The sequence below is a fragment of the Fringilla coelebs genome, assembly GCF_963513975.1.
Source record: "Fringilla coelebs genome assembly, chromosome: 19".
NCBI classification, from domain to species: domain Eukaryota; kingdom Metazoa; phylum Chordata; class Aves; order Passeriformes; family Fringillidae; genus Fringilla; species Fringilla coelebs.
The window spans coordinates 9,768,476-9,788,730 of record NC_140045.1 but is presented as its reverse complement, the minus strand read 5'-3'; the positions used below and the strand labels follow the sequence as shown (position 1 = coordinate 9,788,730).

Sequence of the window (20,255 nt, the reverse complement as noted above, 5' to 3'; positions counted from 1 at the left end):
ATCAGTTTTTTGACTATTTGCCCGTTTCCATCCGAGAGATAAGAGTGAGGCCAGGCTGCGGCTTCAGGATCAAGACAGGAGGTAGGAGATAAACTACTGTTAATGCTGGTGGAAGGTTCTTTCCTAGCAGGTTTGCCTTTGAGGGGAAGATTATTTCCTATAAAGAAGGTGATGATGCTTGTTCTTTGGAGATCTGTTTTCTCAGCAGCACCCATGACCCCATTCATAAGTGTGCTGTGGACTTTATTTATACTGGGGACATGTTTGTAAAGGGTTTTCCTTTAGGATGACTTGTTTTTAAAGGGAACATAAGGCTTCACTCCACATTGTGCATATATATGTTGGTTATTTTGGGAGGCAGACTGACAGCATGGGAAGCAGGGGCTGTTTTGGGGAATGCCAACCCCCTCCCTTTGGAAAGTCCTGTCTTGGATGTCTGGGATGTTTTGCCCATTTCCTGCCAGTGTGGGGAATGGAGTTTATCAGGATTGTCTCTACTAACCAGAAATCCTCGCTCATTCTGGAGCTGCTTTTAGGGCTTCTCTTATTTTCCTGGACAAGGAGTAACTCGAGGTGCAAATACTGGAGCTCAGGGATTTTTGTCACCAGTATTTTGTGGAACAGGTGGCTGCTGGTAAAACCCAGGATATTTGCTGTTTTGGGGACCTGATCACCAGACAGCTGTCCCCTGGCACCCACAGAGGCTCAAATCCATGGGTCCCTGCACAGAGTCCTTCCCAAGGACCCTGCTGGCTCTGCTGGGAGCTGTGTGCTCCCACCCTGCTGGGCTGTGCCTGAGCATTTCCAGAGGGCATTGCAAACCAGTGCAGTGCCCAGCTGTGGAAAGTGCTTTTAAACAGACTCTTCCACACTGCAGCTGAACTTTTGCTTTCTAAAGCCTGCACAACTCCAGCCCAGCCACCAGCTCCTGGCTGGAGGGTCACTGCCTGCTGTTTAGCAATAGTTATGACTGGATTTTACTTCTCCATTGTTACAAGGGGGAGAGAAGTGGATTTGAGGATTGACAAAACTCTTTCAGCTGTTCTCTCTGTGCTGGTTGAGGCAAGAAACATCCTGACTGCTGTTATTTTTTGTTGGCAAGGAGCAGTGAAAGATGTGAGAAGCTCAAGGATGCTGAGTCCATGTCCTGCCTTTACCTCTGGGGTTGCTGTTTGCTGGGCCAGATTTTGCTTTTGCAATCAAAACTAAAAGCAAAGATGACAGCAATGGTTTCCAAAGGCCATTATGCACTTTTCTCTAACTCCCACTAACAACATTTTGCAAAGGAGCACAGAGCTGATGTCCCAGATCAATAAACTGCATTTGTATGTGTCATGGGACAGGAATCAGCTTCTCCACCACATCCCCCCCATCAGCAAGGGAGGAGATGCTCTGAAGCTTTGCCCAAGGTGAGCCAATGGAAGAAGGCTGGATAAAGCCAAGGCTGGGGCTGGCAGGGCTGGGTGGGCACCTCTGAGCATCTCTGACAGCAAAGGGAAGGGGCATCCTCAGCAGGTGTGGGGTGAGGCGGTGGCTCCAGTGCCAAACTGGGAAGTGCACAAGAAGGGGCTCTGAAGCCCAGTTCCTTGGGACACACAATTTCTGGGGACAGTTACCAGAGCCCTCCTGATAGGGGAGAGAGCAGAAGTGTAACAAGCAGCTTTTTTCAGACCTCAGGGAACAAGGCTGAAAAATCTCAGGAGTGCATTTCAGCTTTTGGGTGTCTCACTGTATCTCTGGATTTTTGCTCTGTAGATTACCTTGGCATCCCCCTCCTCCTGGAAATTCACTGTTTTTATGCTGTGCAGCCCCTCTTGGCCCCAGTCCTGTGCTGGCTGACCTGGATAAAGAAAATCTGCCCCCCACATCAACCCCCTGCCTCTGCTCTCAGCCCTTTCTCCATCTCCTTGTCCCACAACTTCAGGGAACCCCTTTTGCCATTAACCTGCTCTTACATGGTTCCAGGGCAAAGGGAGTTTGTGTCTCTCTTAAAGCAATTAAAAGAATGCAACCTGCCTCAGTTAAAGGACTGGATGAGTGCAAGGCTGGAAGGGACTGGCTGCCTGCCCTCATCCTCTGGCAGGGCTGCTGTTGCCAGCATCCTGCTGCAGTCCTGCTTGGAGCCAGCTTGCTGTGGGGCTGTGTGCTGATGGACTCTGAGTCCTTCTCTGCTGTTGAGGAGACAAACTTTCCAGTGCAGTTTCCATGGTCATGGTTTCCTGTTTGGGTTCAGCACAAATCCCTGAGCGCCTGCACGGTACCACTGATCCCAGTGTGGAGCCACTGCCATCTGTGTTACATCTGAAACATCATTTTTTATGGCTTTTGGGCCAGAAAGGTGCAGGGAAGACAAAACCTCCCCTTGGGGAGTCACTGCCCTGCTGCACAGGGCCCGTGGCTCCTCAGCAGCCCCGGCAGTGACAGCAAACCCCAGCAGTGACACTGAGCACGGGCTGATGTCCTCGTCCCTCCGCGGGCTCTGGGTCTGCCCATGAGCAGCAAATGCTTGTGCAGCTCAACAGCTCCTCCAAAGCCCAGGAGCTGTGCCTGTAGACACAACACACCCAGGAGCAAACTGGCTCTGGCCCTGCCCATCTCCTGGTGCCCAGCCAAGCCTTCCCCCACCCAGTTTGTTATCAGAGAGAGCATCCTGATAGGGATCTGCCAGGGGAGGGCAACTGCCTGGCAAGCTGCAGTCTGATAAAGTGTTTACAAGAATGAAAGCTCACGGTAAAGAACAAGCTTTCCACGTCATTTCTTTCTGCGTTTTTCTCAGTAACCAGCTCTTTCTGGGCAGCCTGTTTGGGAAAAGGTCACAGGCCCTTGTTGAGTGCTGTTCTTGGCTCTTTACTGCATCTGTTCTCAGCCCAACCTTGTGCAACTCTCCTGTGTGTTGCAAGGACTTCTCATCCTGCAGCTTTTGCATGCATGGGGTTTCAAATCCCCCCATCCCCTGGGCTGAACACATCCCCTGCTTTCTGCCAGGCCCCTGCCTCTGCTCTCAGGGCATGAAGGACCCCAAAGAATATCAGAGCCCAGATCCTTCATGCTGCCTTCACTAATCCTCTCCATCACCCCCCTCCCCTGCTGGGCTTTGCCTTCTCAGGACTATTCCTCTCCACTTGTATTGCAATGCTGCGAGGGCCCCAGTGAAGGAGGAATGATGAGGAGGACTCCATTGATCTCAGAAGGCTAATTAATTACCTTATTATACTCTGTTATTCTAGACATCTAAAACTGAACCTGCCAAGCACTCAACCCTGCACACACCTGCTCACACTGCACAGAATCTTGTGACTGTCACCTGACAGTCCCCCCCCACACACAAACACACCTGGCCCTGACAGGCCAAGGAAACAAAACACACTCTGGGTAAACAATTTCCATATTGCATTCCACTTTTGCACAAACACAGGCACAGCAAACGATAAGAATTGTGTTTCATTTCTCTGATGTTCAGAGAATGTGAAACCCAGCAATATTCTTGGGAAGAATTGTGCCTTGCTTTTCTCTGTGAAGAGAAATGTGGGGCTACACACTTGCTCCCAGTTCCTTGCTCATAAGTGATAGCAAGCAGGCACCTTCCTTTTGCTCCCATGCTGTGCGTGCCCCATGGCCGGGGGTGCTGGGGAGCAGGGCCGGGAGCAGGGCTGAGGGTGCTGGGGAGCAGGGCTGGAAGCATGGCCGGGATCCTGAGGAGCAGAGCCGGGAGCAGGGCTGAGGATGCTGGGGAGCAGGGCTGGGAGCAGGGCCAGGATCCTGAGGAGCAGAGCCAGGATCCTGAGGAGCAGAGCCGGGAGCAGGGCTGAGGGGGCTGGGGAGCAGAGCTGGGAGCAGGGCCGGGAGCAGGGCAGGATCCTGAGGAGCAGGGCCGGGAGCAGGGCTGGGATCCTGAGGAGCAGGGCCGGGATCCTGAGGAGCAGGGCTGAGGGTGCTGGGGAGCAGAGCCGGGAGCAGGGCCGGGAGCAGGGCGGGATCCTGAGGAGCAGGGCCGGGAGCAGGGCTGGGAGCAGGACTGAGGGTGCTGGGGAGCAGGGCTGGGAGCAGAGCCAGGATCCTGAGGAGCAGAGCCGGGAGCAGGGCTGAGGGTGCTGGGGAGCAGAGCCGGGAGCAGGGCGGGATCCTGAGGAGCAGGGCCGGGATCCTGAGGAGCAGGGCCGGGAGCAGGGCCGGGATCCTGAGGAGCAGGGCCGGGAGCAGGGCCCGGGTGCTGGGGAGCAGGGCCGGGAGGGGCGCCTGTGTCCCGGGGAGCTCTGCGAGGAGCCCCGAGCTGGTTTCCGCTCAGTTAAAATGGCCACGCTCTGATAAGGGCTGTGGTTTCCTCCTCTGAGCAGCGAGCAGGGGAGGCCGCAGCTGCAGGCAGAGCTGCAGCCCTGCCCCACGCTCAGCCTGCCCCAGATGGATCCTGCTGGCCAGAGCCCCCCGGGGACCCTCCCCGGGGAGGAGAGCCCCGAGGTAGGTGGGTTTGAGCCCAGGGGGCTGGGGAGATGTTTGAGGCGTGATGGCAGCAGGCAGGTCAGGGTGGCTGAGCCCAGGGGACCCTGGGGACAACGCTGGGTGCTGAGGCTGTAAAAGGGGGATGGGGGAAAAGAGAGGGGAAAGGGACCAAGGCCGGGGTGTGACAGAGGGAGAGGGGTACCATACCCCAGGGTGAGTATGGGGTCAGCTGCAGCCCCCACTGAGGGTCCCCTCTGAGCCCCTCTGGGCTCTGTGCTGCCACAGCTGCCCCCACGCTCTGCTCAGGGCCATCCCAAAGTGACCGACTCCCTGCGGGTCCCCCTGTCTGTGTGTCTGTCCTGGTGAGATGGGAGCCCCGGCTCTGCTCGGTGCTGCCGGGAGCACGAGGGCACGATGCCCCACTCTGGGCTCCCGGGATGGTCTGTCCCAGGGCTGTCCCCCTCTCAGGGGCTTGTCCCCCCTCCCAGGCGCCCCTGTCCCTGCTGCCTCCCCACTGCTGCAGCTGCTGGGGTGGGCTGATGCTGGGGGCTGGATCCAGACCTGGATTTAAGCAACACTGCTGGATTTGAGCTGGGCTCTTGGCATGAGGATTAGCAGCAGTAAACACATCCTGGTGGCTCAGCTCAGCTTTAGCTTAGCCAGTCCCGTGTGCACATGGGAGCACAGAGCAGATCCAGCTGCCACCGTGTCTGGGCAGAATGGAACAGCAGGGAGATGCCCCAAAACCAGTAGGGATTCCTCCCCCTGCCTTCCTGGGCTACCCCACTGCTGGGCAAGGAACAGATGCTTACATCTTGCTGATAATAAATAACAGCAGCAGAGAAATAAAGTGCTTTTTCTGTCCCCTCTGTGCTTGTGACCTTGCAGTGGGGCAGCACTGACTGTGGGGATGCTGAAAGGTTTGGGATGGGGCCATGCCCCCTGTGCCTTGGCACAGGCAGGACAGTGCCAGCAGCAGCAGAAGGTGCATGGAACCCGGGCAGGGGCAGGCTGGGACCTCCTGAGTGCAACAGGACCCCTTTCACAGGGGGTTACTGAGCCACCAGAGCCCCCAGCAGCCACCAGTGGTACAAGGAGGGATGTGGAGGCAGGTGGGAGGGAAGCAGCTCAAGGGTTAAACTCGCTGGGGCTGGAAGGGTTGAATTCAGTCCAGATGGCCGGGGGATTATGCCAGCCCTAGATTTGCCATAAGCAAATGTTAATGTTCAAGCTCAGGGTTGGTTTATTTTTTTATGTTAGGGGTTCCTAAGGTCACTTTGAGGCCTGGGCTGACCCACAGATAGGATTTGTCCATCCGTCCATCCATCCATCCATCCATCCATCCATCCATCCATCCCCACCAGCCCTGCAGGAGCAGGTGCTGGGACCATGCTCTGCAAACGCCCCTCAGCCCAGAAGAGCCCAAACTAATTTTAAAGATTTCTGTTGCATTTTTTGGTGTGACCCCCTGGGTGTACTCCCAGAGACTCCAGGGCCAGGACCCGTGACAGATGGCACAGGGACACTGATCCCCTTCCTCTGGCAGTGTCACCACTCGGATTTAATTCCTGTTTGCAAAGTCAGTGCTGAACTGGGCATCCTTCAAGCGGGGGATGAGCAGTGCTCCCTTGCAGCTGTCAGAGATTTCTAGCAGCGCACCAAATCCTGGTGACTTTTGGCATCTCCTTGCCCAACCTGGAGCTCCTCACTGTGCTCTGGCCCCCTGCCCTGTCTCTCAGCTGCTCTGCTCTCCAGCCTGGTGCTGCTGGAGTGAGTGGCTCTGGGTGTGAGAGGTGGTGGTTGGCTTTTAAAGCCTCCTGGGGGTCACCCCAAGCTGCTCTCGCCACCCTCGCAGCCCCCTCCTCAATTAATGGGACTTGGGGGTGAAGCCCCCCATGCTGTCTTGCTGGTGGGTGATGGGGGACATTGTCCCTTGGCCATGGGGTGTCTGTGGGGTGTCACAGCATCCTTTGGGACATGCCACCCTCATGTGCTGTGGGTGATGCCACCCCACCCTGGCTGCCCTGCCCTGTCCGGCCACGACTTCCTCCTCAAACCGTGCCCTTGATGGGAAACCTCTCTGCTGCTCTTCTCTCCCCAGATGGATCTGTCCCACCGGCTCTCCAAGGAAGAGGTACGAGTGTGGCCCCACTGTGGTGTTCCTTGGTGGCACTGGAGGGGGTGGCAGTGCTGCAGGGGCTTGGGGACATGGCCCAGCTCCCCAGGGACAGCAGGTGGAGGGCTGGATGCAGGGGTGGCAGGGCCTGGCACGGAGCTTGGGGAGGAAATCCTGCTGGTCCTGGGGGATCCCTGCTGGCTGTCCGCACGTGAGGTGTCAGCACTGTCCCCACAGCTGGCCCTGCTCTACGAGGAGGTTCTCTACACCATCCGGCACCGCCTGGGCAAGCCCGAGCAGCAGCACGTCGGGGACTCCCAGGAGCTCTACTCCTATGTGCAGAAGGTGCATCCCCTTCCTGACAGGGTCCCCAAAACCTGTCCCCTGACATGTCCATCCTCCCAGCTACAGGAGTGGTAGGGGTCTGTTATGCCCCAAGCTCACTCAGTGAGTTTTTAAAGGGGCTTTGATTTACTGTGGCGGTTCACAGGAGACCACAAAATTCTCAGGAGGCTGAATAACAAATTTTTACTTGGAAACTTGAGAATATTAATGTTGAATTAGGTTGGGGTCTCCATGTGCCAGGGGCTTGGGCTGGACCAGAGCCTCAAGGGACCAGGATGTGGAAGTGCCCCATCCCAGCTGCGCAGAACTTGCCCTGACCCCCACCACACACATCTTCTCTCTGGTTGTTTGGAGCCAACCATCATGAGGGTCACTCAGAGGGAGCTTTTAACAAGCACCATGAAAGATGTAACAGCAGCATCCAGCTGGAGGGCTGGGAGCATCCTGTGGCTGGGAAATATTAGCTCTGGGGAGAAGTGTTTATCTTAGGCTGGGGGTGATGGGAAGAAGGCTCTCCCTTAAGAGCTTTCAGCTGGTCCCCAGCCTTCCTGCTGGACTCAGCCACTCTCCTCTCCCCTTGGGCTGCTGCTGGCTCCCAGGGAGCAGAGGGAGGCCCCTGGCTGCTCTCCAGGCCCTGTTAACAGGGCAGCATCCATCACCAGCCCCAATATCCACACAGGCTTTTGGCATGAACGCAGAGGAGCACGGTGCCATCATGCAGCAGGTCATGGAGCTGGAGGTACAGTGTCCCCAGTGTGCAGCTGGGGTGGTGCTGGGGGGCTGCAGTGCCCCTGAACCCCTGTGGTTGGGATTTGGGGTGCCCTGGCGTTGTCACTGCTTGGGGGGGAGCCGATGGCAAGGTCCTGCTCCAGCCTCATCCTTCCATGCAGGGTTGATCCTTCCCCTCAGGGTTGGTGACCCCCCCATTAATATCTGTTTATTCATTTTTCCAGAGCCCCATTTACTGCCTGAAAGCCACTGTGAAGGAAGCCAAGGGAATTTTGGGTAAAGATGTCAGTGGTAAGTGGAGGGATGGGTGTCCTGTGGGAAGAGGGGCAGCTGCTGCTCCCGAGGGGAATTCCCAGAGCTCTGCCCCTGCAGGGCTCAGTGACCCATACTGCCTGCTGGGCATCGAGGCCAGGAGCCAGGAGCCAGCCCACCCTGACCACAAGAAGAGGATGAAGGCTGTGGTCAAAGACCTCATCCCCGAAGACCAAATCCATCGCACCCAAGTCATAAACCAGACCCTCAGCCCAGTGTGGAACGAGACCTTCATCCTGTAATCCACCCCCACCCCTTGGCTCTGCTCTCTGGGGGGATGCAGGGCATGGCCAGTGCCCTTGGCTGAGGATGGGGGTTCACCACTCCTGTGCTACTCGACTAACATCCCCTGGTGCCTTGCAGGGAGTTTAAAGATGTGGAGACAGCCAGCTTCCACCTGGACATGTGGTGAGTGACAGCATCCCCGCGAGCCCAGGACCCTGCCCGAGGGGCTGCTGCCTCCTGGGATTGAATCTGCAACTTTTTTAAAGGCCCTGAAGTCAGCTGGGAACCCCTTTCCCACCACTTTCTGTGGAGCAGTGCTCAGTGCAGGATGTGACCTGAGCCAGCAGGGAAAGCCCAGCTGGCTGTGCCCCGGCAGGGCTGGTCCTAAGCCCTGGTTTAATTTATGGAGACTCACATGCTCCCAGATTTGGGCTCAGTTTGGGGTTGGCCTCAACCCTGACACTTCCCTGCTCCTGTGCTTTCCCCTCTCCGCCATCATTGCAATTCCCTGCTCTGTTTTTCCATCCCCTGGATTTCCCCCTCTCCCCGCCGTGGGTTTTGCCTCCCGCCCTCGCAGGGACTCGGACGTGGTGGAGTCGATGCGGCACAAGCTGGGGGAGCTGACGGACCTGCACGGCCTCAAAAGGTTGGTGCTGGTGTGGACCTAGGCTGCTGAGGAAAGAGGGGTGGAAAATGCTTATTTGCCTGCTAGATTTTAAAAATCGCCCTTGGAAGGAGGGAGGGAGGGCGGCAGGTCTGTGTCACCCTTCTCCACCCCGAGCACGGCCGGGGCACGACTGCAGACACCTTCCCACCCCCTCGGCTGTTCGTGCCTTTCAGGATCTTTAAAGATGCTCGCAAAGACAAAGGGCAGGACGATTTCCTGGGCAACGTGGTCGTTCGCCTGAAGGTGAGTCCCGCCGTGCCTCCCCTCCTCCGAGGGACTCCCCAGGACTTCCCGCAGTGAAACCTCCCGGCGTCCGGGCAGGGTCCAGGCAGGATCCGGGCGGGATCCCAGCCCCGCTGCAGCACCCTGTGGCACACCCAGGATCCCTCTCAGAGCCACAGACTGATGTCAGGTCCCTCCCTGTGCCACAGCCATTCCAACACCCTCAGTCACTGCACATCCTGTGGTTTTAATCCAATACAGAATTTTCCTGCCCCATGAACACAGTGGGATGAAGATCCCCTGGTCTCTGAACAAGATCCTTCTCCCGGGAAGGCTGCCCAGGGCTTCCCCCTTTCCCTCTGTGCCTGCAGGACCTGCACGGCTGGAACGACCAGTGGTACCAGCTGGAGCCACGGACAGAGACCTATCCCGAGAGGGGACACTGTCACCTGCAGTTCCTACTGACGCACAAGAAGGTGAGATGGGATGTGGGAAGGTCCCTTCCATTGCCTTGGCAGGATGGGACAGCTGCCTGTCCCTTGGGGCTTGTCTGGGGGCCTGCCCCAGGAGCAGAGGTGCCAGCACAGGCTCTGCAGGTGCTGGACCCTGCCCTGAGCTCAGTGCCAGCACTGGCACCCTGCCCCTGGTGCACCCACGGCCCTTGGCTCTCCAGCCCTGCCTTTTGGGTCCTGTGTCCCCACTGTGGCAGTGTCCCTGTGTGTCCAGGCAGGTGATGGTTCTCTCTGCCTTGTCTCTTTGCAGAGGGCCACCACGAGCAGCCGGACACAGCCGAGCTACACCGTGCACCGCCACCTGCTGCAGCAGCTGGTGTCCCACGAGATCCTCCAGCACCAGGTACCACCAGGGCTGCCACCAGCACCAGAAGTTGCCCTCCAGCAGCTGGGCTGGGGAGGCCTTCCTTTGCAGCCCACACCCCAACACACTGTGTGGTGGGAATGAGGGTCAGGAGGATGCCTGGCATCCTTCTGGGGCCCCACTCCTGCAAATACACCCCCCATAGTGCCTGTTCTCCTCCTCCTCATCCTGTCTTGCTCCAGGACACATTCCTCCCCCTTTCCCTCCTGGCAGGCTGGCAGTACCTCCTGGGATGGGGAGCTGAGCAGCCACGCCAGCACCGTGCTGTACCTGCACGCCACACAGAAGGACCTCTCTGACTTCCACCAGGACATGGCGTGAGTCCCCCACACCCAGGGCACCCCAGGGCAGCACCTGGGGCCCTCCTGGGACCCTCTGACCACAGCTGGCCTGTCCCCTGAGCTCAGGTGTTGCTCCCTGTGCCCCTGGCTGCGACTGTGGCTGGCTCTTGGGTGCCCCCCTGCCCCTGGGGGCTCAGCCCAGCCCTCTCTCCTCCCCAGGCAGTGGCTGGCCTACAGCAAACTTTACCAGAGCCTGGAGTTCAACAGCAGCTGCCTCCTCCACCAGATCACCAGCATTGAGTACCGCTGGGTGCAGGAGCGCCTGAGGCCAGAGCAGGTGAGGGCAGAGATCAGGGAGATCAGCCACCCAACCCTGAGCCTCTCCTGCCAGAGCCCCTGGGGCAGGAGACTGTGAGGTACAGGGGTGCCAGGGTGTCTGGAGGGCATTTCCGAGTGGTTTTTTCCCCCCTCCTGTGGAGACCCTTTTACCCTTTGCACTGACAGCCCCCTCCCCCATCCCTAGCATCAGGTCAATCACAGCCCCCTGCAAAACTTAAATATGACCCAATTTCTGCTTCTCCCAGCCTGTTTTCCCAGAGCATCTCTGCACCCTGCTGAGACACTGAATTTTCCATGCATAGCAATGAGGTCTAAGCACAAAGCTCAGTTCAGTGCCTCCAGGGAGAAGCTACCAGAGACATCAGGATTTTTTTCCCATCCCTGGAGGAGGCTGGAAAGGAATGGGAGCAGCAGCTCCCTCCTCTGCAGTGCCGTGGTCCTGCCAGCATCTGCCTGTCACTGAGGAGGACGATGCATGTTTCCTTTCTTCTCCCCAGAAAGCAGAGCTGGCCGAGTCCTTCCAGTCCCTGCTGACCTACGGGGTCTCCCTCATCCGTAGGTTCCGCATCATTTTCCCCCTCTCTGTCCCGAGGTCCACAGAGAGGCTCCAGTCCCTGCTCCGGTGAGTGTGTCACTGGTGCCAGCTGCACGTGGGGTCCTGTGGCTCAGGACAAGCCCCTGAGCTTGAGCAGAACTCAGTGTGAGGCCTTTCTCCCCCTTCAAGGCTGCTGTGACACTTGTCCTATCCCATCCCTTGTCCTGGGCTCCCTGTGGGGATGCTGCTGGGAGGGGAAGGCTGTTTGGGCAGGGTCTCTGAGGGGAGAGGAGCTTGTTTCTGATGGCAGGGGCTGGGTTTCACTCCAGGTTCTCACTTTGCAGGGTCCTCGTCCAGATGTGCAAAACCAAAGCTTTCCATGAGCTGTGCACACCCAGCCCTGACCTCCCCCAGATGGTCTCCACAGCTCTGAAGGTACTGGGGGTCTCACCCTCCCCAACCCCTGCAGGGTGGGACCCTGTGGGTCTCCCTTTCCTTCCCCCCCCCACCCAATGCCCACACCTCAGCAAATCCACATGGATCACCATGGCATGGGAAATACCTGCCCCTTCAGCCTAGTGGCCCCAGCCTGTGGTTCCCACCACGGGTTCTCCCCTCACCAAGGGACAGGGAGAGTGAAGGGGGTGACAGAGCTGGCTTTGCTCCTCCTGCTTCCTTGCCATCCCACCAGGACTCCTCTCTTGCAGTCAGGCACCACAGAGTGGTTCCACATGCAGAAGCAGCACCTCAAGCCCATGGTGAAGGTCAGTTCCCATCTCTGTCCCTCCATCATGATAAAGTCACCTCAGAATGTCTGAGCATCCAAAACAAGCTGTTATTCCCTTTGCAGAACATAGAGGAGAATAGCAAAGCCTTGTCCAAGCTCCTCCTGGAGGTGATAGAAGATCTCAAGCAGTGCCAAAAGATCTGGAATAAATTGTTCAGCACGTAGGTTTCAGTGCTTGATCTCAACCCCATCCACCTTCCCTGGGATCAAGAATGACAGGGCACTTTGATGCCTCATTCCTTGGCCCTTGGCCTCCACAGGTGGAATCTTTGGTCCCACTTCTGCCCCTTAGAGCTGTGCTGGCCTCACCCAGCACATGGCCTGGTGGGGTTTGCTGGCCTGGCTTTGCTGGGCTGGGGTTGGCAGGCTCCTGAATTCACATTTCTCTCTTGCAGCAACCTGAAGTTGAATATCTTTTCCATTGCCTACCTGGAGCTGGAGAGCCTGGTGAGCAAGCCTGGGCTGCTCTGCCCTCGGAGGACTAAGGTCTAAAGCCGGGCTGAGGTTTTTGGCCACCCTTCAGGCGGCAACTGCTGGTTGCAAGCTTGGAAGGGGAGCAAGAGAAACTCCCCCTCTCTCCCTGTGTGCCCACTATGGGGACTATTTGACCCAACAAATCTCCTGAAATGCCACCCAAAAGGAAGAGGAGTCCCCTGAGCTGACCCTCACTCCAGAAGGAGCCTTCCTGGCCGGGCCTCACTGTGTTCCCCCTGGCCTTGCTTCCATCCAGGTGGCAGAGCATGTCCAGGAGCAGCTGCACAAGGTTGACAGCAGCATGTCCAGACCCACGGCCGAGAGCCTCTTTGATCTCTACAGGAAACTGCAGGAGCTCTATCAGATGAAAGACTCCCTCCCAAGCAGGTATCCAACCCCAGAGGGGAGAGGGGCCAGGGGGAGGCATCCAGCAGTCAACTGAGGGGATCTCCAGATCCTTCATCACTAATTGCACAGCAGGCAGAGCAGGCTGTTGGTGCCTGGTGTCAATGAGAGCATCACCAGAGGGTTTTGGGTTGTGGGGTGATCCCTGGGTGATCCCTGGGTGATCCCTGGGTGGGGTTGGTGTGAGAGCAGGAGGGGCGACGTTCCCGTGCCGCTGCTCTGCGGTTGGAGAATCGGTGCCTTCCTCCACAGGGACAGACCTCTGGCTCTGAGCAACTTCCACCAGTGGTTTGAGGAAGCGTTGCCCCTGTGGCTGCAGAAGGCCTACACCACCACGCTGGAGAGGGCCCAGAGAGCCATCCAGATGGACCAGGTAACGCGGGGAGGAGAAATCTCCCTCCTCCCTTTGGAACACAGCAGCTGCCCTCCATGCCCTGCTGCTGTGCCTGGCTCACAGCACTGACACCACCACAGGTGCCTCTGGCAGCCCAGGAGCAGCCCGGCTCCTCTGCCAAATGCATAACAAAGTGTGTGGTCCTCTGGGCCAGCTGATCCCACTCACCCTGGCCCCACACCATGTCCTTGTGTCCCTTCCTTCACTAGTCCCTGGCAGCCCATGTGATCTGAGGAGCCATGCTGTGAGAATCTGAGCCATTCTGTGAGAATCCCCTTTGCTTCCAGCCTCTCTGAAGAGGGGAGGGAAGGCAGCCATGGGGCCACAGGCTGCTCTTAGTGGGGTCCAGCAGCACTGGGTGGGTGTATGGAGGGAAGCAGTGCTGCTCCATCCATCCACATCTCCCCCACACTCCAAAGTGGTTTGTGAGGACATTGGGATATAAGGAGCTGATGATGTGCCAGAGAGCCCCAAAGTGAAGGAGCAGCTCTGCTCTCTGGGATGCCATCTCCCTGTTCAAGCTGTGTTTGCCTTCTCTGCCCCTCAGCTGAAGCCTTATGGGTACCACAAGCACAGCACATCCACTGTTGACCTGAGCACCTGCTATGCCCAAATTGTGACAACCTGGCAGCAGCTCAACTGGCCAGACCCTGAGAAAGCCTTCATGATCATGGTCAATCTCCTGGAGGTTTGTACAGCTGGGCACCAGGACCTGGAGTTTCCTCCTCCTGCTCTTGGGGATGTGTCTCCTTGCAGGAGCCAGTACCCCCAGTGATGGGGTTCCCTGAGCCCTCAGTGGTCCTCATGTTGCTTGGTTCAGTCCTGCTGGTTTCCTCTCTGTCCTGCAGGACATGTGCAAGATCTCCCTGATGTACTGCAAGCTCATCAAGGAGAGGGCTGAGGCTCTGTCCCTAAGCGAGCAGAACGAGGGCGAGGCGGCCAACAAGGTTGGTATTGGAACCTGTCCTGGTTGCTCCAGGAAGGGCAGGATTTGGCCCTGGTTTCTGGACAAAGAGCGAGCTGAGCTGCTGAGAACCCAGCTGATATCCCCAGTTTGGGTTCCACAGGGACCACTTGGCCATCAAAAGCCATAATCCTGGAAAATCAGGAGGGAAATTATGTGAGCAGGGGCAGCAGGGTGGGGATGGGGACACAGGGGAGGATGAAAATGAGAATGGAGATGGTGATGGAGATGGGACAAGGGATGAGGATGGAGATGGGAATGGGAATAATGATGGAGATTGCCTTGGGGATGAGGATGGAGATGGGAATGGGAATAATGATGGAGATTGCCTTGGGGATGGGGATGTGGGATCCTCCAGGGGGTGTGGACCCTGAAGCAGACCCACCTTCCCCAGCTCTGCGTCGTGGTGAACAACATCGAGCAGCTCCGGCTGCTGATGCTGAAGCTGCCATCCCAGCTGGCCTGGGCCCAGCTGGAGCAGCGCATGAGGGGAATCATCGAGCCCCAGCAGATCCAGAATGCTCTGCACAACCAGCTCGACAGCACCGTGGCCTGCCTGGACCACGAGGTCCGGGATGTGGTGCAAGCCCTGGCTACCAAGGTGACCACCTGCCACTGATGCCCCCTTGGCCCTCACCTTCCCCAGAGCAGTTTCACCCAAGGTGTCCTGAAGTCCATAGAGGATGGAGACAAGGTGGAGCTGGGCATGGGGAGGCTGCTGCAGAGGACAAAGTCCAAGTTTCTTCCTATGTTTCTCCCTGGCAGCTGGAAAAGGGCATTGCCAGACACATCCAGGAGCTCTCATCTTCCAGTGACACCCAGAAGCCTGAGGATGTAAGTATCTGGTCCAGCCTCTCCTGGACCATCACTTTGGGCAGCCTTTGCTTGCTTGGTGGGTGCCTCTGTCACCCTCCATCACTGCTCCCTGCCCACGCCTGGGGCACAGGACACACAGTGATGGGGCCCAGAGCTCCACAGGCTTTGTCTGATGCCCATGTCAGCAGCAGGAGCACAGCAGGAGCAGCCTGCCTGTGTGGGAAGGACCTCTCTGGGATCCTCCCTGGCCTGCTGTGCCCTGCTGGATGCCCTCCCTGCCTTCACCAATACCCTCTCCTCTCACTGCAGTCCATCATCCCACTCATGAAGTTCCTGGAGTCAGAGCTGCAGTACCTCAATGAGCATCTGGTCCAGGAGAACTTCAAAAGGTGACCAGGGCACTTGGGATGCACTGTGGCAGAGGCCACCAGAGTCACCATCCCTTGGGCAGGAGCATCCCTTCAGCCCCATGGGGCCTGGGGCCATCCCACTTCAGGGCTGGCAGGATGAGGCACTTCCTTCTGGGGCTTTGCAGAGCCCTTCAGCTGAGGACCATCCCTCCAGCCCCCTGGCTCCTGCTCACAGCCTCCTTCTCCCCTGCAGCCTCCTCACTCTCCTGTGGCACCACACCCTCTCCGTGCTCTCAGCAGCACAGAGGCCGCAGGTGCCCTCGGTCCAGCACTGCCAGAGGCTGTTCTGTGCCCTGAAGGTACCAAGGGGAAGCAGGGGGTGCCTGGCAAGGACAGGGGTTTGGTTGGTGGCTGACAGCATCCTTGTCCCCAGAGCCTGGAGCTGTGCTTCCACGCTGAGGGCTGCGGGCTGCCGCTGGAGACCCTCCACAGTGCAGCCTTCAGGGTATGGAGATGGGATGGGGGGTCCCCGTGGGTTCCTGTGGGAGGAGGGGATGCCAGGGAGGACATTCCTGAGCTGTGGACCTGTCCATGTGCTTGACCATCACCTCTCCCCCTCCCCGCAGACGCTGGAGACTCACCTGGCTCTCTGCTCCGCCACCAGCCACAAACTCATCCAGAAATACTTCAGCAACAGGATCCAGCAGCAGGTAGGACTCTGGATGCTGCTCCCAGCCCCTTCCCACATCTCACCCTTGCTTACCGGCCCTGCCTGTGGAAATGGGGAATTTCCCCCCCCCCCACCCCCCCTTCAGTCCTGGGGCTGTTGGGGCAGGTTTTGCTACAGCCCTGAGCAGGAGGGGGCTCAATGCATCCCAGAGAATTCCAGCACACCCTGGTACCCCAAAATTCCTGCTGAGCCTCTGCCCAACCCTGTGCATCCCCTCCATGATGGGTATGAAGGACAGCATCCTTATCCTTGTGCCCCACTGCCCAGCTGGACACGAGCTCAGAGAAGTACGGGGCCGTGACCATCAAAGCTCTGTACCGGCCTTTGGAGCAGAAACTCCACGTGGAAGTGCTCAACGCCACCAACCTCATCCCACTGGATTCCAACGGTGGGTGTGGGTGGGCAGGGCAGCCCCAGGGGCTCCTGTCCTTGGTCCCTGGTATGCCCCAGTCAGGAGAGATGCTGGCAATGCTTGGACTCTCTCTTGATTTGCTTTTTTATCCAAGGAGGTAGATTTGGGGAAAAAGAGGGGGTATTGCACTGGTTCTGGGTGGTTCAGTGGGATGTGGCAGGCAGGACCAAGCAGGACACAGTGCCCACGTCCCACTGCTTGTGCTACAAGCCAGGAGCCGGGGCTGGCGGCTTTCCTTCATCATGCAAAGCAGTCGCAGATAAAAAAATACTGCGGGCTGAGCAGCGACCTTCTCCGGGTCCGGCTGTCGTTTGGGGAGCTCTCCAGGAGAGGTCACTGCTCCTGCGGCCACCCCGGCCGGTCGCTGTGCGGGCAGGCTCAGGGATGCTCCCGCACCCTCCAGGAGTCCGGGCTGGGCTGGGGGTTGTGGTGAGGCTGCCCTGAGCCCCCCGCAGCCCCCGCAGTGTGTCCAAGCCCCTCGGTGGGTTCATGCCAGGGCAGAGGGGCCAAGGGAAGGAGCTGATGTTTGCACCCCACCAGGCTCCAGCGACCCCTTCGTGCAGCTCACCCTGGAGCCCCGGCACGAGTTCCCCGAGGTGGTGGCTCGGACCACCCAGTGCAAGAGGAACGAGCTGCACCCCCTCTTCGACGAAGCCTTCGATTTGTACGTAGGGCCTGACACCCACCGGGCCCCCGTCCCCACAGCCCCTCAGGCTGGGCAGCCTCTGCCGTGGGCTTCTGCTCCAGGAGCTGCCGTGTGCGGGGATTCCACCCCCAGGAGGGTCCCACAAACACCGGGGAGGGAGCGGGGCCGTGCTGGGCCCTGGGCTCGGAGGGGTTTGGGTCACTGCGGGGCCGTGCTGGGCCCTGGGCTCGGAGGGGTTTGGGTCACTGCGGGGCTGTGCTGGATCCTGAGCTCGGAGGGGTTTGGGTCGCTGCGGGGCTGTGCTGGATCCTGGGCTCGGAGCAGTTTGGGTCGCTGCGGGGCTGTGCTGGATCCTGAGCTCGGAGGGGTTTGGGTCGCTGCGGGGCTGTGGCTGCCCTGGGCTCGGAGCAGTTTGGGTCACTGCGGGGCTGTGCCGGGCCCTGGGCTCGGAGCGGTTTGGGTCGCTGCGGGGCTGTGCCAGGCCCTGGGCTCGGAGGGGTTTGGGTCACTGCGGGGCTGTGCTGGATCCTGGGCTCGGAGCAGTTTGGGTCGCTGCGGGGCTGTGGCTGCCCGTGGAGCACAGAAGGGCCCGCGGGGCTGGGATGTGATGATCCACTGCCTCCCGTGGCCCTGCAGCTTGATCCCCCCAGAGAAGTGCCGGCAGGAGGGGGCCTGTCTGCTGCTGACCGTGTTCGACTACGACGTGCTGGGGTCCAACGACCTGGAGGGAGAAGCTTTCTTCCCCCTGTGCCGCCTGCCCGGCCTCAACAGCGAGGAGGACGAGGCTGACATGGGACGGGTGCCCCAGACCCGGCTCCCCCTCACGCACCCCAAACCCACGGGTACGTGGTGCCACAGCCCCTGCAGAGCGGGGAGGGGGCTGTGGGGAGCATCTCCCACCATCACTGTCCTCTCCTCTGGCAGATGAGATCCTGCAGCTGCTGGAGTCCAGGAAAAGGGACAAAGAAGCTCAGGCCTTCGTGAAGCTCCGCAAGCAACGAGCCAAGCAGTCCAAGGAGACAGAGTGAGGGAGGGGCAGGAAGATGGCCCTGAAAGGGGAGCTTCGGTGGTATTGGAGCCAGAAGCATCTGCAGGGAGTGTGGGGACAGAGGGGTCGCTGTGCCTGCCCCAGCGCAGCTCCCAGCACCCAGCTCACCCCCCCACCTTCAGGTAGCAATGCTCCCGCGAGCCAGGGAGGGTGGGCAGGGGGATTGGAGGGGATTTCTTTGCCTGCCTGGACTAGTAACACTACACGAGGGATGTGGAAGTGTGGCTGTCCCTGTCCGTCGCTCTGGAGTTTGTCACTGCCAGTGCTGCATCTCCTGGCTGTGTCCCCAGCCCTCCTGTCAGCAGCACGACTGATTCAGGCTGGGGACAGCCATGGCCAAACCTCCCTTCATTTTTGGTTTTTCTTTAATTTTTTAAATTTCTTTTCCCCCTCATTTTCTTGTGGATAAGCCTCTTATTTTAAATGAAAAGCCACAAAGCTGGTGCGTGGGCTGTGTGCTTGGGGCAGTGGCCCTGTGCTGGGAGCAGCAGCACAGTGGGGTGGGACAAGGCATTTGAGGTCTGGTGGGAGCTGCTAAATTTCTCCTTTTTTAAAATGTGTATAGCTCTTGTGTCTCTTTGTTGTTTTTTTTTTTTTTTATTTTACCACCAATTTCACTGAACTCCTGGGAGCCTGGGATCTTGCTGGAGCCTGGGCAGCAATAATGAGCATCACAGCCCTGGCAGCCAAAGCAGGAGGCATTTTGGGCAGCTGACAGCCCAGGCATGGGGTGCAGGTCCCTGGCATCACTCCCAGCCTGTGCCAGGGACCTGGGTCCCTCTGGAAGTGCTGGGAAGCTCTGCAGGGTGCATCCATGTGGGGTGACCCAGTATGACAGTAAAAATGCCTGACAAGGCAGGTGGTTTTACCAATTTGTTGGGTATTTTGGAGCTTGTTTTCTCTGCAATTAGTACTAATTTTACACCTGGAGCTACCTGTACCCCCACCCTGCGCGGGTGGCCATGTTTGAGCTTTAGCAGGTCCCTGGGAGCTGCCAGGGAGCAGGGAATTAAAAGCATCCCCCTCCCGGGTGCCTGAGCACCAGCTGCTCCCTTGGTGGGCAGAGCAGCCGCTGGGTCAGCTCAGGTCAAATCCTGGATGCGGGGGTGGGAAAAGAAAAAAGCTCCTTTGGTATCTGTGTGACAGAGCCCACAGCAGGAGGGATTAAGGCACTGCGGGCTCTCAAGGAAGCCATTTGCTGGCTTAGGTTTAGTGCAGAGAAATAATATTCTAGAGCTGGGTCTGGGATTGTGGGGATGCTGTCTCGGGGTGTCATTCAGCTGGGTCCAGCACCCTGTGCCTGCACCCTGCAGCTCATCTGGAGCTGGCAACCACCTCATGCTTTATTATGAGGTTTACTACATGAGGACGGAGGTTTGAATATGGTCTCAACTCATTTTTAGCTATTTTTTTAAAAATAGCTGAATGTTTGAATATGGTCTCAGCTCATTTTCAGATTTTTTTTTAAAAATCACCGTGTCCCACTTTGCCCTGGGCTGCCACCAGCCAGGTGTGTCCCAGGGAGCAGGTGGCATGGGCTGACCTGTCTTCTGGGGTTTTTTGCACAACAGCCTATTCAACTATTATTCAAGGTGTTTTAGCTTAATTTTTGCTCAGCTACAGGCAGTCGTGTGGGTCTTCTCCCACCCCAAAAGAAATCCCACCTTTTACATAGAAGGACTAATAAACCTTAATCAGTCAGAGCACAACTAACCCCATGGAGCAGGAGAACAGCTCAAACATTAAAAAATAAGGCATGAAGCACACAAAACCAGCTCCTAGCAAATGCAAGCATAACGAAGAGGAAGAAGTCTCCATCATCCTCCTCCTAATCCTGGTGAAGAACCCGACACAGGCGGATGGCCAGAACACAAGAGGGAAGGGGCTGGCACTTAGATCTACTGATTTTATTGTGTTACCAATAATCTGCAATATAAATGGGCCCATTCAGATTATTGTGGTGATTGGACTGATGGAAGTGGTTGATGCATCTTTGAAGCATTAATTAGACCAAAACTAACAGGCAATTCTTGGATCCACAGGCCAGGTGTGTTCTTTTGGGTGCCAACACACAAAACACTGTAACCACTGTGCAGGCACAGCTCACCTCTGCCCAGCCTGGCTCTTCCAGGACATAAATCCATG

At 57.9% G+C, this 20,255-nt stretch overlaps 1 protein-coding gene across 1 annotated transcript; it reads left to right on the top strand.

The window, feature by feature from the left end:
• The first annotated feature begins 3 nt into the window (after nt 1-3).
• On the top strand, nt 4-19,058 carry UNC13D (unc-13 homolog D). The gene is made up of 32 exons (XM_084218209.1): nt 4-81; nt 6,539-6,571; nt 6,791-6,898; nt 7,578-7,637; nt 7,852-7,918; nt 8,000-8,177; nt 8,303-8,347; nt 8,742-8,810; nt 9,005-9,074; nt 9,425-9,529; nt 9,816-9,908; nt 10,143-10,246; nt 10,430-10,547; nt 11,047-11,171; nt 11,429-11,519; nt 11,792-11,848; nt 11,935-12,032; nt 12,267-12,318; nt 12,602-12,732; nt 13,003-13,123; nt 13,692-13,832; nt 13,993-14,091; nt 14,503-14,709; nt 14,874-14,942; nt 15,234-15,313; nt 15,528-15,633; nt 15,708-15,779; nt 15,901-15,984; nt 16,272-16,392; nt 16,957-17,080; nt 17,699-17,904; nt 17,987-19,058. The coding sequence occupies exons 2-32, from the start codon at nt 6,539-6,541 to the stop codon at nt 18,088-18,090; spliced, it is 3,138 nt and encodes a 1,045-aa protein (XP_084074335.1). The 5' UTR covers nt 4-81; the 3' UTR covers nt 18,091-19,058.
• Nucleotides 19,059-20,255: the final 1,197 nt, after the last annotated feature.